General features: G+C 41.3%; 1 protein-coding gene across 1 annotated transcript in view; it reads right to left on the minus strand.

Annotated features, from left to right (window-relative positions):
* The window catches only part of dhx35 (DEAH-box helicase 35), a 67,608-nt gene that overhangs the window by 24,044 nt on the left and 29,728 nt on the right, over positions 1 to 13,836 (minus strand). The window contains exons 8-12 of the mRNA XM_043710727.1: positions 13,151 to 13,210; positions 11,066 to 11,178; positions 9,224 to 9,320; positions 6,342 to 6,500; positions 4,063 to 4,273 (exon numbers count right to left, since the gene is read on the minus strand). Of these exons, the coding sequence (XP_043566662.1) occupies positions 4,063 to 4,273; positions 6,342 to 6,500; positions 9,224 to 9,320; positions 11,066 to 11,178; positions 13,151 to 13,210 (640 nt within the window). The remainder of the gene's footprint in view (positions 1 to 4,062; positions 4,274 to 6,341; positions 6,501 to 9,223; positions 9,321 to 11,065; positions 11,179 to 13,150; positions 13,211 to 13,836) is intronic.

Raw genomic sequence — 13,836 nt, forward strand, 5'->3', positions numbered from 1 at the left:
ATTCCTACCCTAATCATCCTTTTATTCCTCATATGCCTATAGAAAGCTTTAGGGTTCTCCTTTATTCTATTTGCTAAAGACTGCTCGTGTCCTCTCTTTGCTCTTCTTAACTCTCTCTTTAAATCCTTCCTAGCTAATCTGTAACTCTCCATCGCCTCATCTAATCTATCTTGCCTCATCAACACATAAATCTCCTTCATCTGCTTAACAATAGATACAATTTCTGTAGTAAATCACAGTTCCATTACCTTATCATTTTCTCCCTATCTGACAGGGATATATCTATCAAGGACACGCAATATCTGTTCCTTAAACCAGCTGCACATTTCCATTGTCTGCATCCCCTGCATTTTGCTACCCCATTCTATGCATCCTAATTCCTGCCTAATCGCCTAAGGGCATGTACCTACCCTTTTCCATCGCTAAACTAAAGGTCACTCTCTCCAAAGTGCTTATCAATAACTAAATCAAACACCTGGCCTGGTTCATTACCAAGCACCAGATCCACAGTGGCCTCCCCTCTTGTCGGCCCTTCGACATACTGTGTCAGGAAACCCTCCTGTATACGTTGGACAAAAACTGATCCATCTGACGTACTAGAGTTACAGCATTTCCATCAATGTTGGGGAAGTTAGAGTCCCCCATAATGACCACTCTGTTCCTTTCACTCCTATCCAGAATCATTTTGCTAATCCTCTCATCCACCTCCCTGGAATTCTGCGGAGGCCTATAAAATACTCCAAGCAGTAAGACCTCTCCTCTCCTGTTTCTAACCTCAGCCCATACTACCTCAGTAGACAAGTCCTCGTCAAAAGTTCTTTCAGCACTGTTATACTATCCTTGACTAACAAGGCTACACCAGCCCCTCTTTTACTGCCTTGCCTGTTCTTAATGAAACATCTAAGCTCTGGAACCTGCAACATCCATTCCTCACCCTGCTCTATGCATATCTCCGAAATGGCCATAACATGGAGGTCCCAGGTACCTATCGCTGCTGCAAGCTCACCTACCTTACATCTTATAAAAATATTAATAAACCAATATTCAACAAGTCTTACCTGAAAGCAACAGCATTGAGATTCAACACAGTTAACAGTGGATGATATAAAGGTCATAGCTCTTCTACAGTAGATGCTCCCTGGCTGGGAACAAGCCATTTTTCTTTTGGATTCAGTCCACAAGCAAGAATTACAGTGAAAGAAATACTTTTCATGTCTTCTTTGTTCTTTCATCTTTCAAACTGACGCTAAAAATATTACTCTCAGCCTTGGGAGGCAGTAGGGTTATTACAATTTGTTTCCCTAGGCCAGGGAGAAATCATTCCATGTTTTAATCCCCTCATCACTATCCAATGATCCTTTCCTATAAAGGAAGATGAGTGAGAGTATGTGGGTGCATAAAAAATAGATACTTGAATAACAAGTATTAAAAATTTCATGTCAAGAAATAGATGGGTGCATTCACTGTTCAATGTAGTGCAGAAAAAGCAGAGCAGGTCAGGCAGCATCCGAGGAGCAGGAGAATCGACGTTTCGGGCTAAAGCCCTTTATCAGGAATGAGGCTTGTGAGCTGAGGGGGTGGGGCGAGGGGAAGGTAGCTGAGAGAACGATAGATAGATGGAGGCGGGGGTAATGGTGACAGGTCGGAGAGGAGAGTGGAGCAGATAGGTGGGAAGGAAGGTGGACAGGTCATGAATTGCAACAAACTTTCGCTCATGTTCCTTTTGGGTTTGGGACCAGGGACATGTCAGAAGTTTGTGCCGAGGGGGGGGATTTGGGCGGGGGGGGGGGGGGGGGGGAGAAATGAGGAAACTGGTGAAATCCACATTAATGCTGTGTAGGTGGAGGGTCCCGAGGTGGAAGATGAGGCATTCCTCCTCCTGGCATCAGGTGGTTAGGGCGATGGCCGAGGCCCAGGACTTGCATGTCCTTGGCGGAGTGGGAGAGGGACTGGAAGTGTTCAGCCACGGGGCGGTGGGGGTTGGTTGTGCGAGTGTCCTGGAGATGTTCTCTGAAGCATTGTGCAAGGAGATGTTCTGTCTCCCCAATGTAGAGGAGACCACATTGGGAGTAACGGCTACAGTAATTAACTGATGTGTGGTCAGTCCATGGAGGAGGTCAAGATTAGAGTGGTGCTGGAAAATCACAGCAGGTCAGGCAGCATCTGCGGAGCAGGAAAATTAATGTTTCGGACAAAAGCCCTTCATCAGGCCCTTCCTGAAGGGCTTTTGCCCAAAACATCAATTTTCCTGCACCTTGGATTCTGCCTGACTGGCTGTACTTTTCCAGCACCACTCTAATTTTGACTTTAATGTCCAGCATTTGCAGTACCCATTTCTGCTTCATGGAGGAGGTCACTCAGCACATCTGGTGCTCTTGTCAATCATCTCAAATCTGACTGTTGACTCTTCTGTCAGTGGAAGCAGTGTCTCTTTACGTACTCTATCCTAGCATTTGGAGCACCTCCATCATTTCTCTACTACTATGATCTCTGGCACACTATTGGTACCGTAACTGGGCTTAGTAACCCAATGGAGGGAAAGTAAATCAGCAAGCAGTTTTCCTCCACTTATTGCCCAGTGGCATCTGGAAAGTGGAGGCTAAACTGTGATCCACCTCTTGTTGAGTAGCCTGCCAACTATCACTTTCTAGGCTTGCATTTGAAGGACAGAAACCCAGTTAAGGTACTGGGTGCCCTCAGTGCCTGTGCCACTGCAACCTAACAAGAGTCATTATTCTGACAAGGAAGAGTGAATGTTGAGAAAGGAAGAAAAATAGATATGCAAACATTATTGCTGTCTTTATGGAACATCCTCAGAGATCTCCTGCTACTGAAGAACAATCCATCAGTTTGGCATCAGGAGTCAGAGCTGCTGATGCTGTCTAGGTTTGTTAATTACAATTATCCAGCATGGTGAAATCTTGTGGATTGGCTAGGTTTTCAATTCATACTCAAGTTATGAGCTTGGCTTTCACTTAAGGAATTTTCTTAAAATGTGAAGTATGGTCAGAATAAAGATTTAAAATATCTTCTTTTGCTATCTCATTCATGATCATCACATTTAAACTGCCATAGAGGTTACCACAGGAATTAAAGTAAATAGTTTACAATTCAGAATTAAGCACCCATTCACTATGAACCTCCACAATCCTTCCAACTGTAGGGTAAATCCATGCTGAGATACAATACCACAGGTGCCAGCTCTTACCCATTTTCAATATCAAATTTGAGCCACAAGCGAAAATAGCAAATATCAGTGGGATATCTTACCATGGATGAGCTGAAAATGTGTTGCTCGAAAAGCGCAGCAGGTCAGGCAGCATCCAGGGAACAGGAGAATCGACGTTTCGGGCATAAGCCCTTCTTCAGGAATGAATTCCTGAAGAAGGGCTTATGCCCGAAACGTCGATTCTCCTGTTCCCTGGATGCTGCCTGACCTGCTGCGCTTTTCCAGCAACACATTTTCAGCTCTGATCTCCAGCATCTGCAGACCTCACTTTCTCCTCATTATCTTACCATGGAGGCAGTACAGTAAAGCCAGATATGATTCTCACTCATTGCACATCTACAATCACCTACCCACCAATAGGACCATTTGCTTCTCTCCAGAATATCAACCAACTTCTCTCCATTCATCTCATTTGGGGCTGAAACCCTCACCGTGCTTTTAATACTGTCAGACACAATGATTCCAATTCTCCCAGCTCCTCTAGTAGCTCTAAGAGCTCTACGTCCCTCAGATTTTGGCCTTCTGTGTGTCACCAATTTCTTCTGTCTCATTGTTGGCAGTTGAGCTTTCAGTTTTCCAGACTCCACATTCCTATCATCCTCTCCCATTTTAACAAGTTTCCTGAAACCCAGCTTTTTGATCAAGAATTGGTCGTATGTTCTATCATCTCTTTATGAGCCTCAATGTCAAATTCTATCTGATAATTGTCCAGTAAAGCATCTTAGAAGGCAAAATACAATGCTACCTTCATTGCTCCTGGCCTGAGAGGCCCAGTTTCACAGATGAGCCTCAGAATTGCTTGAAACGAGCATTACCTACAGATATTCTCTCACCTGTGCATAGCCTGAAGCACTTTCCTGAGCGATTTCGCCCCGCTCGTCCTGCTCGCTGAGCTGCAGATGCCTGGGAGACTGGAGTTACCACGAGAGATTCAATACCTGTTCTGGGATTGTAGGCTCTCAGCTTCACAAAGCCACAGTCAATGACAAAAACAATACCATTAATAGTGATTGAGGTTTCTGCAATGTTTGTGGCCACCACTATCTGTGGAGAAAAATGAAGCAATATACAATCAGTGCTGTACACTTATAGAGCATTAGAATAATGAAGTCATACAAGATCCTAAGGACTTTTGACAGGAAGAATGTGGAAAAGATGTTTCTTCTTAAATGAAAATCTAGAACTAGGGGATCAAAAACAGAGATGAAGCAAAAATATTCTCTCAGATGATCCTAAGTCTTTGTAACTCTCTGTGTGAAAAGGTGGTGGAAGTAGAAGTTTTAGAGGTTGATAACCAGAGAAAGCAGATTTAAGGGAATTGCCAAAAGAATCATAAAGGAGTCAAGGAGAATGTTTTTGTGCAGAAAATTACTACAGTCAGAGACGTGAAAGGTGGGGTAAAGCAGTTCAATAGTTAACTTTCAGAAAGAAGTTGGATATATCCATTAAAAAAAATTCTGAAGAAAGAGCGAGGGGAACAGGGCAATTAGATAACATTTTCCAAAGAGCCAGCACAAACATGACAGGATGAACACCTCTTTCTGCATTGTACAATTATGATTTTAAGCTGGCTTTCCTCATTGTTTCTGCTTTTAAAGATTAAAAGAGACAGCACCATATGGTGGCACAGTGAAGCACTGCATTGTAGAGTACTGTGTACTCTGAATACATGTTGAACTTTTGGGGGCTAATAATCAATTGTTTCATTAAAAAAATGCAAATTATCTTTTTCATACATTGGCTCGTTATCCATTAATTATTTCCTTCAACATTCTACTCTCTTGCTTTCCCAAGTGCCACCAATTCCTCGCTGGTGGGGTATTATTCATAAATTGTATGACTTTTAAATAATTCTGTCACCTAACTGCCTGCTAAGTGTGCAAGTTAAACCAGTGGAGTGGTGGTACAGTGCTCTTACTTCAGGATTCAAGCCCCACTTCAGGATTTGAGCACATAGTCTGACAATTTAATGCAATTCTGGGAACGCTGCATGGTCAGAGATAGACAAGCAGGAGGCTAAAAGAACACAGCAAGGCAGGCAGCATCAGGAGATGGAGAAGTCAACATTTTAAGTGTAACACTTCTTCAGGACATTTCAAGTCAGAGGTAGCAATTTTCTGAGATGTTAGAACTGAGTTCTACATACTTGTTCATGAAACAGCCCATGCACTTAGCAAAAGGAGCAGGAAAAGTTTCAAAAATTGACCTATAGTTATTCCTTAAACAACACTACAAAGGCACACTAACTTATGATACTGTTATCTTGTTGCTTTGTGGGACATTACTGTGTGCAAATTGGTCGCTGCATTTCAAAATATCACAACAGCACAGAAAACACTATTGGGTCGATGCAGAACAGTCTGCAGAATGATCTGGTCAGCACTTCTCACCTATTCTATTCCTGTAGAATTGCAGGTTTATTTCCCTCAAGTGCCATGTAATTTTCCTTTGAAATCATTTCTCATCTCCACCTCCACTACCTTCACAGGTCATGTGTTTCAGGTCATTCATACTTCCCACATTAAAAAAAATCCTTCCTCTCATTCTCTTTACATCACTTGCTCAAAACCTTAAATCTGTGTCCTCTTGTCCTTGCATCAACATCTAATAGAAAAAGCTTTCCTTTATCCACCTTACACAAACCTGTCATACCTTTCTACATCTATCAAACCTTTACTTTTTCTCTTTGATTCACTGTGTTACAACAGTAACATAGGAACTATCTGGCACTAAACCAGCTAAGGATGTTGAATATGAATGTAATTTTTCTTTTTCTAAAGGCATTGTCTCCTTTGCAGGATAAAGGCCACTGGCTATCATTCATTACCTCAGCCATTCTTCAGATATTATCCTGGTCGGAGTATATACAGATTATTTGACCAAAGTTTTACTACCAAGTTATTTTGTCGTCTCCTGATACCCACAGACTTATACAGCACCAAGGAATCCTGGCTGACACTGCATTGCTTGCTCAGAGGCCAGCAGCAAAGTGCACAACTCTCACTCTGATTGATGTCAGTCGCCTCAGGACAGATTTTGGCAAAGTAGATATATTGGAATGACTGGGAGCTGCAAGCCATTTCTAACAAGAAATCTGTATGTGCATTCTCACCTTCCTGCAGTTAGGGGACATTCTTTCAAAGACTTTCATCTGTTCGCCAGGAGGCAGCCCTGCATACATTGGAAGAACACGGAGGTGCTTTTTCATCCCGCTGCGAGAAAGAGCACGGGCCTGCTCTATCACCATGGAAACCACCATCTCCACTTCCTCCTGCAGAAAGAAAATATGACTGAGGAAGAATTTCAATGAAATTATTAGTGCTACCATGTTAAACCCTGCCACATTAAAAAAATATTTAAACCATTATAAAATAGTGGCTATTATGTTTACTCCAACTCAGTCTGCACCACCAGTTATTTCTCATTGTCTCTTTTTCTCTATTCATCAAACACTAATAACCTAACTTCTCCCTATGTTATATTTTTCAAGTGGCTATTAAAAGTCACGTTAATTCTGGTCTTGGTTCTCAGCACATTCAGAATAATCAAGGCAACAAGTGCATTAACAGTCATTTAAACAGTTGTGTAAACAATGTGTTAAAAATGGTGCACTGAGGGAATTAAAGCCTTATGGCCTTAAGAATATGCATCCATTGCCTCATATTTTACCACAGAAATGCCTATGCTAATGATCTACAAATGAAGAAAATGTGATTCAAGATAAATGAGTATACCATAGTAATGAAAAACAGAGCTTCCCCACTAAAAAACACTTTTCAGCATGATTAAAGCAGCCATTATTTGCTTTTATAAATTGCATATTAAAACTGATGTTTATATCCTTACAGATCTTCAAAATTCCTTTCAATTAGAGGAAAGAACCAATTTCATTCATTTATTTTTTCTCCCTATATATTCTTCACCTATATTGGAGTGCTGCTTAATGGGAGTCCAAGTTCATAACCTCACATGTAAAGCTTGACGTGGAGCATTCTCCAGATGCTGAATATTGTCCTGTCCTCAGATGATGTCCATAACTTCCACATGTTGTCTACTGGGAACCGGATATTCAATAAGACTTTTACACTCCTCAGTCCAAGTAGTGCTGACTATTATTCCCTATTACCTAAGTGAAATTGGCGTAGATGGCAGAGATTGAGTGCCTCAAACAAGGTTGGAGGTGGGAAAGTGCATGACCAGGATGAGGCCACAGCATTTTCGGACAACTGTCTCAACGACTACTGTCACAGGTACTTGTGTGTTGACATGAAGCAAAGCAAGTTTGGGCTTAGCCATGATGACCTCACTTTCAAACTGAACACCAAAGCTCACTGTTAAAGCCCACACATGAAGAATGGTTGTTAGTTTGAGGGAACAAAGACATGACAAAATCTATGAAACAATTCCCAAATATAGGAGAAAATGGAGGAGAAAGTCAGGCAGCAGATTGAAATGTACATTATCAGTAACTTGCGGTATTTCAGTCAAAGGTAATGTAGATTCTTTTGTAAAATTCAAATCCAAGTATTTTATTGCATCAAATCCAGGCACCGAGTAATTACACAAAACATTATTTTTATCAAAAAGGTTTGTTGATGCAATGCCTGCAATTTCTATATTATTTAGATCCACAAGATGGTTACTAAATGCTTTAACCCAAGCAAGTTAAGGAGAGAGGATCACCCAGAAGAAATATTCTTTGGATTAAAGCCATTACAGGAATGACATTACTGGAAAATATTCTGCCAGTCATGATTTTAATTCACAGAGATGCTTTCCTTTTTAAGGCAGCATTGGCTTTTGCCACTGGTTCCATTCTTTCCATCAATGGAGACCTCGAGGCAGCAAATATCACATGGTTGCCTAGCAACAAACAATACTGTCAGCAACCTTTCCCCTATCAGCCTTCGCAACTGAAAATCAATGGGCTCTGCAGACTCTGGGTTCTTTGAGCAATTGAATTTGTGATCACGCACCAGATATTGCGCCAGACTAACTACAGCATCTCACTTTTCACCTGGTGTTTACAACAGATCAGTGCAAGTTACCATTGGAAACCAGCTCCCTAATGGTTCACTGAGGTCAACTAGTAGCTAAGATATACAGAACTGAATTGACGATAGTCTTGTTAGCAATATCCATGCTACAAAGCAGTCCACTCGATTGGCACCCTATAACCATCTTAAACTTTCACTCCCTACATCAGTGTACTGCGATTGCAGTATGCACTGTCTACAGGATGTACTATAGCACCTGGTCAACATTTCTTCAACACCAAATCCAAACTTGTGATCTTCTTGATAATAGATGGATGAGCACAGCACATGCATGGGCATATCGCCACCTTCAAGTTACGAATCATCCCCATTGGAGAATTCGGTTTTGGCTCTTCATTATAATTTTGTTAAATTCCTGAAACTCCACACTTAAACTTGACTGTGGAAATTAGCAATCTCACTTGGACTGCTGTAATTCAATAACATCTTCTCAAGAGAGATTTGGTATGGACACTAAATACCATCTTTGCCTGTGATATTCATATTCTGAGAATGAATACCTGAACTTATGAGACTGGCTAGAGTTCCTGCTCTTTGTCACTGTCCAGTGTCCAAACAAAGTACCAGTAAGCAACTGAGAATAGGTTTGGATTTAGCTGCAATAACCAAAAAACTGTTCTCTCACACACAAACATCAAAAATAGTTACTTGATCAAAACTTTGAAGTGTGATCACATGACAGAGTCCAGCAATGGCATCTTTCGAAGGGATAAGGAGGCAAGGACACTGGCCAAAAACATTTCGAGGGACAGTGCAAGTTTAGAGAGTCAGTGTGCTGAGGAGGTTAGTAAACCTTTATTACAATATTGCCATTTCTGGAGAGACCACAAAACCCAGGGAACAACGTTCTTCCTCAACATCATTAACATCCATGCTCTAACCAGTTAATAAGCCAGAAAAAAAAAAGTATTTACATGGACAGAGGAAAAGAATGTACCTGGCCAGTGAGAAATGCTAGGATATCCCCATCACCCTCATTCTGGTGGATTTTCGTGACCGTGTCCACTGTAGCTTTCACATAATCAGGAACTGGACTGAGGACACAAAAGAAAAAAAAAAGTCAGTTAAGGAGAAGCTTTGTATGGAATTTGAGTATTGAATGGAAAAAAAATTAATTGTGTCTGTGATAGTCCCAATAACCTTCCCTATACCTTCCATACATCCCCATCCATGTCAAAATCCTGATTTTGGCTGTAACCTAGAAAGAAGCAGTGAGACTAAAATAGGGAATGAATTCGCAGCAGCTGGTCTGCAGTACCTCCTGCTGGTTGGTAAACAAAAATACTTGTTGGAAATTTATGTAGAATTAGAGAAACGCAGCATAATCCAAGGAAAATACATTTTTAAAGGCTAAAATGACACATTGGCATTGGGGAAAGGGAAGGAAATTGAGAATAAATGCATGAGATCCGGAAAGAACTTGCATTTATATAACAACTTTGATAATCATCGGATGTTCCGAATCGCTTCCACTTGCAAAGCTAGTGAAGCAGTTTTGCAGAGTGGTTATAGGAAACAAGTTTATGACACTTGGTGCAGAGTTGATGCACAAACAAAGATGATGCAAGTGACCAGATAACATATTTGGTGGAAAAGCTCAGCAGGTCTGTCAGCATCTGTGGAGAGAAATCAGAGTTAACATTTCAGGGTCAAGTGACCCATCCTCAGAACCGGTGGGAACAAGGAAAATGTCAGTTAATACGGAGAAGATAGGGGTCGGGGAGGGGTAGGAATAAATGATAGGTGGGAATAGAGCCCAAAGAGAGACAAGAATAGTTGGACAAACAAAGAAGTGGATAGCGATCTGGCTGGGAGGGTAAATAGCTATTAATGGGCATTGTTAGTTGCTCACAGTGGGTTATGTGGAAAATCAGACTATGTGATAATAAGACCTGTTGTGTGGCGGTGGGGGGTAAGGAGATGACAGAACTCAATTCTTAAAGTTGTTGAACTCAATATTGAGTCCAGAAGGCTGCAGGGTCTCCAAGTGGAAAATGAGGTACTTTTTGGACTCTATCCCCACCTATCATTTGCTTCTCACATCCTATCTTCTGCATATAAACCAACATTTTCTAGCTGCCATCAGTTCTGGGATGGGTCACTCGACCCCGAAATGTTAACTCTGATTTCTCTCCACACTTCCTGCAAGACATGCTGAGCTTTTCCAGCAATTTCAGTTTTTGTTTCTGAATCCACAGCTCTTTCGGTTTTTATAACATATTTGGTGGTGCTGATTGAGGAATAAAGATTGGTCAGGGTCTCAAACAGAACTTTCTTGACAAGTACGATAGCATTGTTCACCTGTCCTGAATCAGATTGGATGTTATCCAGGTCTTGCTGCACATGGGCACAGAGTGCTTCTTTATTTGAGGAATCAAGAATGCTGCTGAATCCTGTATCAGCAATCATTCTGATTTTTGACCGTATGATGGAAGGAAGGCTTTGGTGGAATAGTTGAAGATGTTTCAACCTTAGATACTATCTGAGGAACTTCTGCAGGGATGTCCTAGGACCACTCACTAGTGTCTGCTCAAAAGCAATGTCATTTTCCCCATAGAATAATCCAATTTGATCTGTAGTGGTTTGCAAAAATGAAGGATAGAGTTAGGTGGGGTTGGGTGTGGGGGGGTGGGGATTGGTGATTGGGCAGGAATGTGGCATACAGGCTCCTTTGTCTTGCCTCAGTGGCCTGGGACAAAGGCATTTAAGAACCACTGCTGTAAGAGAATGATTCAAATGGTCACGGACTCTTGTTCTTTTCCCACAGCCCTGACTATACCTTAAAGTATAAAATATGTCAACTGGAAATGTCCGTCCCTCCACAGTCAGGATGGCACATGTGTCCTTACTGGGGTCCTTGGTCTCATTCATATTGAAAAAGTTCCGAAATTTCTGCAACAAAGAATTTTTTAAAAATATAAAGACCATAGTCTTCATAAGCATGAACACCAGCGATGCAGTTTAATCCAAAGACTTCGACTATTGTTAAAATGTATAAGTCAGAGGTCAAACGTTCAACATTTGTGGGCTGGAAACAAACTGAGAAGCAAACTGAAGCTGTGAGGAACCCCCTCAAAAAGAAAGAAATGATGGAGTGGTTCACATCACTAACATCCTGTACAGTTGCTCAGAAGACTTCTCATTATTGAAGTCACGTCAACAAATTTTGATTCAATAATCCATGGGTACTACAATCAATTGCAAATGCTCACTCATTTCCCCAGCTGAAACCTGGGGAAGGTTGCTGAACAAAGAGACCTCGGACTGCAGGTTTATAGTTCCTTGAAAGCAGAGTCACAGGTAGATGGGGTAGTGAAGAAGGAAGTGTCTGGTACACTTGCCTTTATTGGTCAGTGCATTGCATTGAGTAGTTGGGGAGCTCGTGTTGCAGCTGTACATGACATTGTTTTAGGCCACTTTTGAAATATTGTGCAATTCTGGTCTCCCCTGCCATAGGAAAGAGCTTGCAAAACTTGAAAGGGTTCAGAAAAGATTTACAAAGATGTTGCAAAGGTTGGAGGGTTTGAGCCACAAGGAAAGGCTGAATAGGCTGGGGCTATTTCCCCTGGAGCATCCAAGTCTGAGGGGTGACCTTATAGAAGCTTACAAAATCATGAGGGGCATGGTTAGAGTGAATAGACAAGGTCGTTTCGCCAGGTTAGGGGTGTCCAAAACCTGAGGGCATAGGTTTAAGTTGAGAGGCGAAAGACATAAAAGGGACCTAAGGGGCAACTTTTTCACGCAGAGTGTGGTGCAGGTGTGGTAACAGCTGCCACAGAAAGTGGTGGAGTCTGGTACAATTACAATATTTAAAAGGCATCTGGATTGGTACATGAATAGGAAGGGTTTAGAGGGATATGGGTCAAGTGTTGGCAAATGGGACTAGATTAGTCTAGGATATCTGGTCAGCATGGACACGTTGGACTAAAGGGTCTGTTTCCGTGCTGTATGTCTCTATGACTATCTCTGGCACTGAATGCATGCATTTAATGTATGGGGAGGGTTTTTCCTCCTACTCATAAGAGCAGCAACCTTCCTTCACTGTCATGGAACATTGGCACATATGATTGTAAATCTTAAAGAAGGCATACCTGATAAAGCTGATAGAAAAAACGTGGTCCCAGTGGTATCAAGAGCAGCTTGTTTATCAAGTGTTGATGCTACCCTGTTTCAGAGTATTTTGCTTAATTTTCTGTGGTAATCTCAGTGGAAGGCCAAGAAGTAGGAGACAAGTGGCTTTTCACTGGAGGTTCCACTGGAATTATGAGAGACAAAGGAAACCTCTCATGATCCACAGAAATGGAATACTTTAATGTGGACATTCCTGCAGGGGACTGCTGATTGTAGTATATTACTGGAGGACAATCTATAATTGTCCCCAGTTTTACATTACAGTACACAAATGTGTTACGGTTCTTCCAATCACTGAACTTTCTACCTGAATTGTATCTATATGTGTTATTCTGGTTTAAGATTAGGCTGTGAGGTGTAATGTAAATTCACATTCAAAAAGTGTGTTGAACAAAACAAAGCACTCTAAGGCACTTCACTGGAGCACAATCAAACACAATTCGATATTTGGCCATGAGATAATAAATGAAATGATCAAACACTTAGCAACAGGGTATTTTCTCAAGGATAGAGGGAGAGGCTAACACACACGAAGGTTTAGGGAGGAAATTCTAGAACTTAGTCCAAATTAGTTGAAAGTACAGCTACTAATTGTGAAGGACAGAAAATTGTGGAAAAGTGGGAGGCTAGAATAGATCGGAGGGTTCTGGGGGTGAAGGAGTTTATCGAGATAGGGAGAGGAAAGATATGCCTACTCTGGGTTCGTACAAGTATTGTAATGCATAGGACATACCTCTGCATCTAGTGTAGCAGAGGACACAATAAGTCGAAGATCGCCTCTTTTCTTCTGAATCTGGAGAGAAAGAAAAAGGTATGTGACGACCAACACACTTTGGCAACAAAATTAATGTATTTTTTCCCCAAGATCTTTTGCACAAACTCTGTTCTGTTTTATTTTTTCCTCTCTCTTTCTCATGAATTTACTTACCCTTGTATTTGAAATCTGCCGACACTTTACTGGGAAATAAAAGAGGACTTGCATTTATATTTTGCCTTTCATGCCTTCAAGATGTCTCATAGCCCTTTTACCAGCTAATGAAGCACTTTGGAAATGTAATCACTGCTCCACTGCAGGGAACACAACAATCAATTTGCTCACAGAAAGCCCCCCACCATACAGTGATGCTGGTTACTGAGTTAATTTGGGCATCACAAAGGGCTTCTTTGAAATAATGTCGTGAGATCATTTTACAATTCCTCAATACTGTATAACACATTCTCAGTTCATCACTGAAAAATCAGTTTGGATTGTGCTTACGTCAGGAATTAAATGCACAAATGATTTGATTCAATGTCAATGGTGCTATCACTGGGTTAAGGCTCATGCCCTAGACTTCCACAGATGTCAATGTATTTTCCAAGTGATTCATTACTCAACTATGAGGTTTGATGTTAAATGTTTAATAGTCTTAGACCTCA

Source organism: Chiloscyllium plagiosum, chromosome 20 (assembly GCF_004010195.1).
Source record: "Chiloscyllium plagiosum isolate BGI_BamShark_2017 chromosome 20, ASM401019v2, whole genome shotgun sequence".
NCBI lineage: Eukaryota > Metazoa > Chordata > Chondrichthyes > Orectolobiformes > Hemiscylliidae > Chiloscyllium > Chiloscyllium plagiosum.